This window comes from Notechis scutatus, chromosome 10 (assembly GCF_049901735.1).
Source record: "Notechis scutatus isolate UNSWTSFEM ecotype Mainland chromosome 10, rNotScu1.2, whole genome shotgun sequence".
NCBI lineage: Eukaryota > Metazoa > Chordata > Lepidosauria > Squamata > Elapidae > Notechis > Notechis scutatus.
Genome location: NC_142018.1, coordinates 13,095,998 through 13,109,578, shown reverse-complemented (window position 1 = coordinate 13,109,578; position 13,581 = coordinate 13,095,998). Strand labels below are relative to the sequence as shown.

At 42.1% G+C, this 13,581-nt stretch overlaps 1 protein-coding gene across 1 annotated transcript; it reads left to right on the top strand.

Annotated features, from left to right (window-relative positions):
* Nucleotides 1-6,389: 6,389 nt before the first annotated feature.
* TMEM35A (transmembrane protein 35A) lies at nucleotides 6,390-11,077 on the top strand. Its single transcript, XM_026674706.2, has 2 exons — nucleotides 6,390-6,630; nucleotides 10,668-11,077. The coding sequence occupies exons 1-2, from the start codon at nucleotides 6,511-6,513 to the stop codon at nucleotides 11,052-11,054; spliced, it is 507 nt and encodes a 168-aa protein (XP_026530491.1). The 5' UTR covers nucleotides 6,390-6,510; the 3' UTR covers nucleotides 11,055-11,077.
* The last annotated feature ends 2,504 nt before the right edge of the window (nucleotides 11,078-13,581 follow it).

Here is a 13,581-nt window from a genome sequence, read left to right as displayed (position 1 = left end):
TTCCAACTTTGCCCCAATGTCCTGGTTACCTTCTGGCTGGAGAAAAACTCTCTCAGGAACAGAGAATCAAGTCCAAACGTGGTCAACAAAAACTTTAACTATAAGTCCAATCAAGGCAAAATGAGGTAATTAGTCCGGCACGGCAGGAGCAAGAATTCCAGACATGAAGGCATGGCAATAACTCACAGTTGGGAAGACACCAGGAATGCAGATAAGCAAAGACAACACAGGATAAAGTCACATTTGCTCCCAACAGCTACCGCAGTCAGTATTCAGTTCTTTTAAAGTTTAAACTTTCATTCCCAGGTGTGGCTAATGAAGGGAATCAGGGCCCTTTCCTTCCCCATAAGCCATGCAACCCATGTTGTTCTCTGTTCCTCCCTGCGTGCCCTAGAATGAAGAGGGAGTGGGCCTGGATCTTCCTCTGAATCCCCTCTCCCTTGTTCTTCCTCTTCCCTGCTCTGCCCAGCCGGACTTTGCCCTTTCCCAGCCTCCTCCACAGCCAACGGAGCCACACTCCCACTCCCTGTCAGCTGTTTGTCTTCCTCCTTGGATTCAGACTCTGACAGGAGCATGACACTTATTTTGATTTACAGGTGTATAAGTTACTTAGATGTATAGGGAAAGGGATAATGCAGCAAAGACATCTCAATGGTGTTACTTGCAGCGACACACCCTGAACTCATTCTGAGCACAGCAAAATGCAAACTCTGTTGACTATAAAGAGGGCCCAATGAAACAAAAAGGGAGCTATTTTGGGAAGAAAATTGCGGGGAGGAGAGGCGGAAGCCGCTATCTCATTCATTCCCCCATCCTAATTGTGTTCTCACTGCCGATTTCTGTAAAGGAAGCAAGACTTGCTTGGGATTTTGCTAGCCTATCATCTTTAGAATCCATGACAAATAATGTAATTTCTCATCTGTGCCTGGGAACAGCATCCTATTGATTGGATGGTACAAAAAAAATGATTTCTTTCTGCAAATTCATTTCCCATAACAATAGCACTTATATAGCACTCCACAGTGCTCCCAACCCCCCTCCAGCAGTTTACAGACTCAGTCTATTGTCCCTAACATGGATGGAAACCAATCAAGGAGAGAATCAATCCAGAAATAAGTAGAAATTCCTGACAGCGAGAACAATTAACCAGCGGAGTATCTTGCCTTCAGAAGTTGTGGGTGCTCCATCACTGAAAGTTTTGAAGAAGAGACTGGATAGCTATTCGTCTGAAATGGTATAGGGTCTCCTGTTTGAGCAGGGGGGTGGACTAGAAGACCTCCAAGCTCCCTTCCAACTCTGTTATTCTGAAAACCAACCTCTCACCTGTGCTTGACACTGTCACAGTTGTGCCACGTGATTTACTGTATCGTTCATAACTTATTTATAATCTTGCAGGAAAAGGGAGCAAACCTAAGTCTACAGGAAAAAAAAGAGGTTATTTTCTCTGCAAAACTATAACTGGAGGCATAGCTGAGGAGCGAGTTGAGATCAAGTTATTGGAGCATGATATCTGCTGGAAAATATTGATTGGCTTCCTTGTAAGGCCACTTGGAACACGACAGAACTGTCATTAGCGCTGTTTTTATTGACAAATGAGGAGACTCATAGCTGAAGAAAAAGAAAAGAATGAACTGTTCTGTCTTTTGTAATAGAGAAGATAATATCTCCAGATATGCCTTTGGGGAGCCACCAGCCAGAAGATAAAATTGCTAAAAAGATAATGACATGATGAAGGAAAGCGAATTCCTGGAACGTCCTCAGAATATTATACAGGAAGTCTGCATTAAGTGCATAAGTGTTTTGTAAAAAAAAAAAAAAACCAAAAACATTCTTTTAAAAGCATTTTATTTCATTTCCGGAGGTTCACAAATAGCTTAATGATTGGGACAATGCCAGTTAAATTGGACAGCCGAAAGAGATGCAATAGTCAAATTTACAATCAAAGTTACAGCTAACTTTGTTCTGGGGTCTATTCTACAGAAGGATCTAAATGGATGCTATACTGCAGGATCACTGGACACCTGGAGAAACCTACCAGATCTAAAATTGGAAATCTTGTGAATAATCATTCCATTTTCTACCTCTGAAGGCCCATGAAGATAAGTTGAAAAGGAGACAGGCCACGCCTAAGGGAATCTATCCAGAAATGGGAATATCCACAGTAGCAAAAAGCAAAAATAATATTGGATGAGCTATTGGTTAGAAAACAATGATAAAGCAACATATAGATTTAAAGCCAGAAATATTTTTGTTAGGTATAAGTGTCAGAAAAAATATGACAAAGGGGTTGTATATTTCATATTATATGCATTGACAGCAGCAAGAATTGTATTTGCACAATATTGGAAAAAACAAGGGAACTCCTGCGGATGGAAGCATAATTAAAAAAATATTAGATTGTGTGGAAATGGATAGGTTAATTGTAAAGATAAAGAATAAAGAGGATACAGAATAGTATTTAACATGGGATTTGTTCTTCAGATGGTTAGACAGCAGAGGTAGAAATTAGAAGTTGGAAGAATACTATTACATACAAGTAAATATTGTTATTATTATTGACATTATGCATAGATAAATTGACCCAAATATTACACTGCTTATTGAACATTTACGTATATTATAGGAAAATGTATCAATAAAACTTATAAAAAAAGAAATGGGAATATCCAGTGAGTAAAATTTCAATATCTGCTTAGCTTACTGTCAGTTCTTATGCAAAACATACTCCTTATGCAAAACAAGCCAGCAGTGAAAATGGGTGTATTTGATAACGGTTAGATGCCTCAGGTTTTTTCCCCAGATCTTTTGAAAAGGACTCAGAATTTATTTATTTATTTATTGCTAAGAATATGTCTGCCACCTGCTGTTCACTTCAGTGCTTATGGTATATTAATAACTTTTAAATAATAAGAATTCAATTGCCAGTTGAATGCCATTGTTAGTAAATCAAAACCAGTTGTAAGTGATTTATGCAGCGTTGCAAACTTAATTTTAACAGACCTCAAGCGATTTCCTTTCTCCAAAATCAGGAAGTGTTTAGGAAGCCTAATATTCTTTATCTTACTCCTGGATTTTTCTTCTTCAATTAGAGATAATCCTCTACTTACAACAGTTCATTTAGCCACCAAAGTTGCAATGGCTCTGAAAAATGAGACTTATGACCGTTTTTCCCAGTTACGAGCTTTGAAGCATCCCCATGATCATGTGATGGTCAAAATTCAGATGTTTGGCAACTGGTTCACACTTATGACCTGTCATGCCCTTGTTGGAGTCTGATTCTGAGGGGGAGGCTGAGCAGCTGACAGGGAGTGTGGCTCCGGTGGCTGTGGAAGAAACTGGGGAAGGTCAGTCTGGCTGGGCCTTCAGAGGAAGACCCAGGGCCACCCCTTCATCCTAGGGCACACAGGGCGGAATGGAGAAGAGAGCAACATGGCTTACGGGAAAGAAAAGGGCCCTGATCCCTTTCATTAGTTGCAGCTGGGAGAACAGGATATAAGAAGGGCGTTTGCACAAAGCACCTTGCTGGAAGCAAAGTGCATTATCTTTGTCGAGGTTTATCTGGATTTTGGCGTTCTCACAACTGTGTGTGCGTTGTTATCTTTTGGAAGTCTGCAATTTATTATCCTGGCCTATCGTGTTAATTTACTTCAGCATGGTTTGTGTTGTTTTTTTTTCATTTCTAATTATCTTTACCTTGGACTGCATTTCTTCCCTTTGTAGACAGTTTTTGGAAGAGTTTGATCTCCAGCGGAGGATAACTGGACATTGGGGGCCAAGTTGGAGGAATTAAAGGGAATTTATCTACTTTGGTGACTTTGTTATTTTTGTGCCATGCCCCGAGTCATCACATGACCGTTGCTGTGTTCCAAGGTCACGTGGTCAGTTTTTGCAACCTTGTGACAAGCAATGGGAAAAGCCAGATTCACTTAACAACCAGATTACTAATTTATCAACTGCAATGATTCACTTAAAAACCATGGCAAGGAAGGTCGTAAAATGAGGCAAAACTCACTTAACAAATGTCTCACTTAACAACAGACCTATTGGGCTCAATTGTGGTCATGAGTCAAGGTTGACCTGTATAGCTCTCTTCACTACAGGATAATCATTTTGTCACCCAGATCCATAAATACTCCCAAAATTCTCTCTTGGAGCTCCTTATGATAATTGCCACTGAACATTGAACAGTGCTTTCTTTCCATTTTGAGGCACAAATGCACAAAAAAGGGTAGCATTAAACTTTGGATGGGCTTAAAAATAGCTTTTAAAAAAATTAACAACTGTTTTTGAACTCTGGAAACAAAATCAAAAATCCCATTGAGGGTCATGAGCGTCCATTACCTGCGTGTCTTTTCAGGCTGCTTTCATGGTTGAACTTCTAAAGAGTTGGCCAGCTTACTAGGAAGAAAAATGGAGGAGTTTGAACCCAGGACAATAAAATTGCCCAGACTCCAAGCCACCCATTGTTTGATACTTCCATTCATATCTCCTGTGATTTACTGCTCAAAACTGAGTGCTATAAGGGATTAGAACGGAATGGAACAGAACAGAATAGAATAGAAAATATGGAATGGAATGGAATGGAATGGAATGGAATGGAATGGAATAGAATAGAATAGAATAGAATAGAATAGAATAGAATAGAATAGAATAGAATAGAATAGAATAGAATAGAAAATGGAATGGAATGGAATGGAATGGAATAGAATAGAATAGAATAGAATAGAATAGAATAGAATAGAACAGAACAGAATAGAATAGAATAGAATAGAAAATATGGAATGGAATGGAATAGAAAATATGGAATGGAATGGAATGAATAGAATAGAATAGAATAGAATAGAATAGAATAGAATAGAATAGAAAATATGGAATGGAATGGAATGGAATAGGGTAGGGTAGGGTAGGGTAGGAGAGAACAAAACAGAATAGAGCTGGAAGGGACCTTGGAGGTCTTCTAGTCCAGCCCCCTGCTCAAGCAGGAAATCCTATACCATTTCAGACAAGTAGCTGTCTAGTCTTCTTCTTAAAAACTTGCAGTGATGGAACGCCCACTTCTCAGAAGCCAATACATTTTGGTGACCACCTGCACTTTATTCTAACTCAATAATAAGGATTTGTGTGTTTCTAGCAGCAGAAAATGTTCATTATCTTTGTAATGATACAGTTGTGGCACATCTCTGGTGAACTCCAGTCACTCAATATTGCCCACAAACAGGGCACAGTGTGGATTGCAATAAACCCCACCAATTTATTGAGTCAATTTGAAGTTTCCTTCCTCCAATTTTAATGTCTTTGGTTTCACAGGGGGATTGGGAAATGGGCAGCAGACTGGCTGATACAGATGAGAAGGGAAATAAGTGGTCAGTTTCTGTGGACTACAGAGTAGGACTTTACAATTGCAAGTGTTTTATAGGCAAATAAAGATTCTTGTGGCATCCTAAAGACGGCTACTACATAATATATGAAAATGAAATAGTTGAAGAGGTTAGCTGCTGAGAAGAGAGGAGGAGGAGGAGGAGGAGGAGGAGGAGGAGGAGGAGGAGGAGGAGGAGGAGGAGGAGGAGGAGGAGGAGGAGGAGGAGGAGGAGGAGGAGGAGGAGGAGGAGGAGGAGAAGAAGAAGAAGAAGAAGAAGAAGAAGAAGAAGAAGAAGAAGAAGAAGAAGAAGAAGAAGAAGAAGAAGAAGAAGAAGAAGAAGAAGAAGAAGAAGAAGAAGAAGAAGAAGAAGAAGAAGAAGAAGAAGAAGGCGTTTGATGTACAAAGATCTTTTTCTTTCCACTTGGTGGATTTGAGGATTGGCTTGATGGTTAAATTAGAGAGAAGGAAAAGATCATATTAAATCCTTTTTACAATTCTTTCTGGACAAAGGTCAGTCAATCAATATTTATTCATTCAATAACCAGCAAGTTTTTAAAAATCAGAAGCAACAAAACTAGAGCAAAATAAATACATACAATAAGTTGGTGGTTGATTCTGGACTAAGATTATAAAAAGGAATCATGGCCTTTTCCAAAATATCTGACCAAAGTGGTAGTAATAGTAGCAGTAGAAGTAGTTTGGAATTGTTTTAGAGCTATTTTTCCCAGCCTCCTTAATCATGTGACAATTGTCCAGAGGGCAGCTGCTCTGACACGTTCTTAGCATTTACATCAATGGGCATCCAACTGTTCTGCAGCTTCCTTGCATGGCCCAGAGAGCTGTCATGGGCAAGCCTTTTGCCCGAAATGTCAGCGGGTGAATGCCATGACCAGCTCCCACCGTCTCTTCCACCGCCTTTCCTGCCTCTTGTTTGGCAGGTGTCACCTTGCCAACGCAGTGGAAAAAGTGGGACGTTAGGACCCAGAGGCGGCTGAGCCAAAGAGGCATCCCCTCTCTTGCTTTGTGTCATCCTCCCGGATTTCTGCAGCCTTCCGCTCCCCCTCCCCCTCCCCATCCATCTCCCTCCATGGTGACTGACCATCCCTTGACATAGCCAAGGGATCGGAGCAAACGGAAGCATCCTGGTCTGAATGGCCTCCCCGCGGACCATCACCATCGTGGCCCTCTCGGTGGCCCTGGGGCTCTTCTTCGTCTTCATGGGGACCATCAAACTGACCCCCAGGCTCAGCAAGGATGCCTACAACGAGATGGTGAGCAAAATAAAGAGTTGGGTTGGGTGGGGAGGGGAGACATCTTGCCAGCTGGCTGCACCTGTGTTATGGTAGGAGCTTGGAGATGGAGGACAGTGACGCTTGGAGAGGTGCAAAAAAAAGGGGGACCGAAGGCCCACCCAACCTTCTCGTGGCTTCCATTGCTTCCTTCCCATCTTGTGTTTGCAAGGTTTCTTTGGCGTTCCCTTCTTCCCAAGGCATCCGATGAAGAAGGGGACCAAACTGGTCGTGATAAAAGAAGGGAAGGAAGGAAGCAGAAGCCTAGGAAGACACTCCAGAGCAGAAAGGATCTCTTTATTATTTCCAGAAGATAGAAGGCAGGGCGAGATGATTTTAAAAGGTTTTTGGTGTTGGAAGGCGGGGAGACAGCTCAGGGCTCCCGGCGGTTCGTCTTCGACAGATACGGAAGGGGAACTTCTTCCACCCCTAAGTAGTTGCTTATTAGGGCGAGGAGAAGGTGGCCCACATAAATCTAGAAGACAACTCACCTCCACCTCCAGCGTTGTTGTGACTGACTCACAAAGAGTCCCATTATTTGGCTTCCGTATTCCGGATAACTTGTTACAGGCACCCACATGGCTCGGGTTGCCTGCAGCCCAATGCAACAGTGATGTTCTTCCCTCAGAGAAGCTTCTAGAAAAATGACACGGCGGGGTCTTCCATCAGCCTGGACTAGGGAGCTGAAAGGAGGGGGGGCTTTACTTTTCCCTCAGAAAGCAAGTCTATTTCCAGCTCTTTTCTATATAATTTTTTTTTTAAACGAAGGAATCTGGTGGTGAGATCCAGTTGTGTGACGATGCAGACAGTCAAATCGTGAAGGGGTTTCTTTCTCTTTCTTTCTTTCTTTCTTTCTTTCTTTCTTTCTTTCTTTCTTTCTTTCTTTCTTTTTCTTTCTTTCTTTCTTTCTTTCTTTCTTCTTTCTTTCTTTCTTTCTTTCTTTCTTTCTTTCTTTCTTCTTTCTTTCTTTCTTTCTTTCTTTCTTTCTTCTCTTCTTTCTTTCTTTCTTTCTTTCTTTCTTTCTTTTTCTTGTCTCCTCCAGGAGGTCACTCATAATGCAGTAATGCTCACTCATAGAACATTACCAAAATGGTCAGACTTGTAATTTCTGGGAATAAACAATAGTGGAACTTTCTAGTATGGTGATCTCTTCTCTTCTCTTCTCTTCTCTTCTCTTCTCTTCTCTTCTCTTCTCTTCTCTTCTCTTCTCTTCTATCCTCTCCTCTCCTTCCTCTCCTCTTTCCTTCCCTTCTCCTCTCCTCTTTCCTTCCTTTCCCTCTTCTCCTCTCTCCTCTCTTCCCTTCCCTCCTCTCCTCTCCTCTCCCCTCCCCTTCTTCCTTCTCTCCCCTCCTCTCACTACAGTCCTAAATATTACATGAATGACTCTCTCTGTGCCAAGGGTTGTCAGCTTCAGGTCCTCCTCTTTTTTTTTCTTATCCTGATAAAATGATATCTTTATTTGTATTTCCAAGAGCTTGATACCACTGGTCAACTGAACTGCTTTTCCTTTTTAATTAGTTATATTTGCCCTGGTGTTGTAACAAATATTCCTTTCACTAATTGTTGTACTCATCTGGTTCATAGGATGTAGTATGGTTTGGTTTTGAGTTATATGACATAATTTCTCCATGATTTGCAAAACGTATTTGATGGCATAGTGTGATGTAAGGATTCAGTTGTGGCTAAGCTCACAAATGATAAATCTAGTCCTTGAGGACCAACGGAACAACGAAATAAACTGATTTCTCATAATGAATGAATGAATGCCTTTTGGGAAGGAAAGATACATATCTCATTTCAACTGAGATACTAGTGTTTATCTGTGATTTAGTGTATTATCTGCCAGTGATTTGAAAGGCACAGATTATGCTTTGATTTATTGCATGAACCAGTCAGTTGTGTGCTACAGTACTCATTAAACCATAGTTAAGCATATCATAGCTTAACATGTTGTACGAACAACAGCCCAATGACACAGTGTTTTTCAGTGCATTGCGATGAAAGGATGATGTATAACACTGCAGGTTTTCAGATGAAACTTAATGGCTCTGTTTATTTTCCACTTCCTTATCTGAAAAAGAGTTTTACAGCTTTAGGAAGCCTGAATTGCTTTTCCATATTTATAGCTGTGCATCATATTTTTTTTTCAATGGTTACAAGATTTCCTCTCTGCAGCTACTTTATCCACACACACACACACATACACATATAAATACATTCTGTTGATTTGCCCACCCAATCCAATTTGTTTTCCCAGGAGCTGATGATTTATGTTTTGTTTTTATACCATTTCCATTCTTTAAACTGTACACTGCTTATTCGGGGACTGTAATAACAAGGGTTTGTTCACAGCCTTATATATTTTTTATATTGGACGCTGGTGGCCTCTCAGAATATGGGACCTTTCTTGCTGCAGTTGCTTCATCTGGTAGCACCCTCTGGCTTTGTCTGATCTTGGGGAGCCATGCCGGATGGGAAGCTTCCAGGGAAAGCTGATGTGGAAAGCTGGAGCGGGAAGTCAGGAAAGAAAAAAAATCATGCGTGAAGGCAGAGATGAATCATTTCCATGCAGTTCTCAGGACAGCTGCCTGCCAATGAAGTCAGAAGCTCAGCTAGATTCAAAAGGGATCTTTCTTTCACATAAATGAATTGATAGTAGCACAGCTGTCCAGCCTTTTGGTTTGCCTGGGCTGCATTGAGTGAAGAGAAATCATTTGGGCTGCATATAAAATATCGTTAACAAACTTACATGTACTTTATTTTTTTTTGTATATTTGTTATCTTGTGGAGCCAATTACTAGCAGTCCTGGGCCACATGCAGCCATGGTCTGTGGGTTGGACAACCTGATCTGCATGCTCCACATAAATAGTCAAAGTGATGTTCAGTAGCTCATATATTTGACAAAGATTATTTTATTGTTAGCTCATCCATCCATTCATCCATCCATTCCAAGATTATCTACTGACTATACCAATGCTAGGGTTAGGGTTAACCATCCAACCATCCATCAATCCATCCATCATTCTATCCATCCATCTATCCATCCATTCCAAGATTGTATACTACCAATGCAAACATTCATCCAACCATACATCAATCCATCCATCATTCTATCCCTCCATTCAGTCATTCCAAGATTGTCTATTTATACCAATGCACAAGTCCATCTGTCCATCTGTCCATCCCTTCATCCATCCAAAGGCTGTTTACTGAATATACAATGCAAGAGTTCAGTAGGACATTCTTCATCCAGAGAAGCTAGAATCTAAGACCTTCTTCATCTAGACTAGGTATTCTACCACTGAGCTATGGTCCTCTTCTCCAACCTTATCCTACAAAATACCAATGGAAAAAGATCACTGCTGTGGTTAGCCGGCAGCAGGTGCGGACGGCTGAGGAGAACGAGGACTCAGATGAGGGGCCAGGACCATTAGGGAGTGGACTGCTGCCTTCAGAGATTGTGAGGGCTGGTAGCAGCGATGAGGAGGTTCCCGAGGAGCCTGTGCCAAGTGCACATGCGTTTAGGGTTGCTTGCAGGAAAAAGCCGTTGCTACTGCATGGGCAACTCGGGAGTAAGGCTGCAAGGTAATGGCCCCTCCTTCAAGAAAAGCCATTCTTTGCAGAAGGCAAAGACGTTTTGAAACTCCAGCCTCATGGACATTCCAGTATCCTGAGTTTGCATTTGAAGATTTTTATTTTGCAAATTATTTCTTGTCTGTTATCTTTTGGCAAGTCTCGCACAGTTTGGCAAGGCTTGTGCTTATCACAGCTAGTTATTTTGTAAAAGCATTACAAGGTTTCTGTTCTTTTTGAGAAGGGCGTGGGTCAGAACAATCACTTTCTTCATGACTGTCTGTTTTCTCCTTTTCCCGCGTGATATGATTGGTGTTTCCTGTTGGACTGGATCCAGAGCCGATCCAAACTCTGCCCCCGTCCGCTTCCCAAGGCTGACACCATAAACTATAGCTCGGGTCCAAACCGGTCACGAATGCTGTGCTCGTGTTCTTTTTGCTTACAGAAGCGGGCCTACAAGACCTACGTGAGGGCGCTGCCCATGCTGAAGAGGTTGGGGGTCAGCTCCATCGTTCTTCGCAAGAGCATCGGAGCCCTGGAGGTGGCCTGCGGGATTGTCATGACCCTGGTTCCGGGCCGCCCCAAGGACGTGGCCAACTTTGTGCTGCTGCTGCTGGTGTTGGCCGTGCTCTTCTTTCACCAACTGGTGGGGGACCCACTCAAGCGCTACGCCCACGCCTTGGTCTTTGGGATCCTGCTCACCTGCCGCCTGCTGATTGCACGCCAACCTGAGGACCAGCCTCCGGAGAAGAGGACCCTGTCAGTGAACGGGGACGAGCAGCCGTCACTGGCAGACGCAGCCCCAGAGAAGGGCAAAATCAAGATCTCCTAGTGGGTGACCCTCTACGCGGGACCTATGGACCCTCTTTACAGCTCTCTGTGCGGAAGATCTACGACAGAGCTAACCTGTTTCTTTTTTTGTCCTTGATTGGTTGATCGATTTCGGCAAAGGGTTCCGTTTTGGAGCATGGGGAAATCCTTCCAGGGGCCAGTTAAATTCCAACCTGGCTTATAGCACTCTGAACCTCAAGAGCTGCCCTCCGCTATATAGCCCTCCACCTCCCGCACACCAGTGTGTCGTCATCCTGCATCGGATCTGTAAAACAAAAGTGTCTCTTTGTATCGAGTGTGTAAGTGTCCATGTGCCTCTGTGTCTCTGTGTGTGTGTGTGGAAAGAGGGGGACAGCTGAATTGCTCTGCCTGAATTGCCTGTGTGCCAAAAAAAAAAAGAAGTCGTTCGGAGGCCGAAAGCCTGCGGAGGGAGGGGAAACAAAACGAAATTCCCAATGCAGTATTTCCTCACTCACTTTCCTGGTTCACCTACTGCGCCAAGCAATGCATGCCTCTACCCCTTTCTCAGCAGATAATAAAGGATCTTGCAGAGATGATAGCCGATTCATCAGACCTCTCCTCTCCCAAGTCTGTCTGTTGGCTGCTGGCAAAAGATCAAGGACTATTCATTACCTGGTCCCCAATGTAAATTTGCTTCTTTGGCCATCCACTCGTACTCACAAGAGTCACGGATGAAGGCCGTGTTTTTCAACCACGGTGGCTTTTAAGATGAGTGGACTTCGATTCCCAGAATTCCCCAGCCAGTCCAGGATGAGCTACACTGCTTTTGGGTGAGGCTAACAGTGCCATCCATTTTCTCTTCTGCATAGGTCTCTCTTCTTAAGCCAAGACATTGTGAGCACTCTGTTTTAATGAGAGGTTTTCATTGTTCAGCTTGGGATGAACATGAAAGGCGAGTCTCGACTGTCAAGAGAAATACATTTTTAAAAGCTATATATAAATATGGGTGTTGCTTTCTTCGTATTGTCTGCTTTGCATTCTCCTCCCGCTCTTCCCTTCCCCCGGCCCTTGCCCAATTTATAAACAAATAAACTTTTTGAAATTTGGAGGAAATCTGCTTGTTAAATTATGGGACGTTGCAATTCTTTTACACACACACACACACACATATTTGCACCACCCATTAGCTTTTATTGTGTCATGTATTGGTTTCTGAATGACAGGAAGCAGAATCAAGAGCCCTGACAGGTAGCTGCTCTCAATTCTGTTTGAACATATTGAAATGTGTTGAAATGAGATCAGAGAAGTGGTCAAAATAAGCCCTACAGGCAGCATAGCCAAAAGTGTTTGCGAGAATATGAAATATCCATCATGCATGGTACATCATTTGTAACATGTTCTCATGACATCACATGATGTCACTGGAGGCCTGTCACCATAGAGATATGTAAACATATGGGGCTAGATTGCCTGTTATTCCAATGAATGAGGTTGGCAAATATTCCTTCCAAGAAATCACTATTAAAATGACTGAATGATCCTCAGTCAAATTGCCGTGCATCAAAAATATAAGATTCTCTACAAGCAGTCGGTATTTTTCTACATTTAAGACTGAACAAATATCCTCTGTGGATGATCTGTGAAACATGGCTGTTAGGGTTTGGGGATTAACCCCTAGAAGAGTATTGCAGCAGTAGTCAAGCCAGGAAGCCAAAGGAGAGCGGAAGGGCCCCAGAGTATACACACACTGAACACAAACACTGTTTGTAGTTTAAATAGTTTTTAATCCAGTTAGAGTTTAAGCATTGTCATTCAGTCCATTAAGTCATTCACAGTATTTCCATCCAGTAAGACTCACTAGTATAGTCCAAGTTAAGAGTCCTTGCAATATCTTTATCAGCCGATAAAGATATCTTCTCCTCCTCGGTTTCACTCTCCAGAGAAACAAACGCTGGATATTCAGCAAACAGTAGCAAACAAATAACAGTTCAGTCACAGGCACTCACAGTCAGTAATCACAGTTAGTCATAGCAAGACACAGTTAGTCGCAGCAGCACACAGTTACAGCCAGCAGTAAGCTTTCCAGCTTCTAATGCTTCCTTATATTGTAACTTCTAACCGCACCCTTAATTGGCTAATTGCCTGCTGCATTGTGCTTAAAGTGATAAGCACTTAAACCATGATATCTAAGTTTTATATATTTATTCACCCAAACCATATTTGGTATCAATGTTATACCTAACATGGCCACCACTTCTTTCTACTACTGCATAGAGAAAATACTGATTCATATCAAGATTAAGAGGGAAAAGTAAGTCTGAATTTTTCCATACCATCTTATTCCATAGAATATTGGCCAATATGTCAAGGGATTCTAACTCCATCTGCAGAAGTCAATCATTAAATAAATTCAAGTATTGTCTCGGGGGCCATTTTAAACTCCAGTTTGAATGTCTGAGGCTCAGTCATGACAAACATAATCAGTTTTCTGTGATGAGTTCAGTTCATTTGGGATAGCAAAGGTTTGACACTACCACCGAAATGTAGAGAACAGTATTAGGCAAAAA

What these genes read in the sequence shown, in the direction of transcription:
- TMEM35A (XM_026674706.2), top strand. Translation starts at nt 6,511, where the DNA reads ATGGCCTCCCCGCGGACCATCACCATCGTGGCCCTCTCGGTGGCCCTG. An exon ending in AGGATGCCTACAACGAGATG is followed by an intron (nt 6,631 to 10,667) that starts GTGAGCAAAATA and finishes TTTTGCTTACAG; the next exon opens with AAGCGGGCCTACAAGACCTA.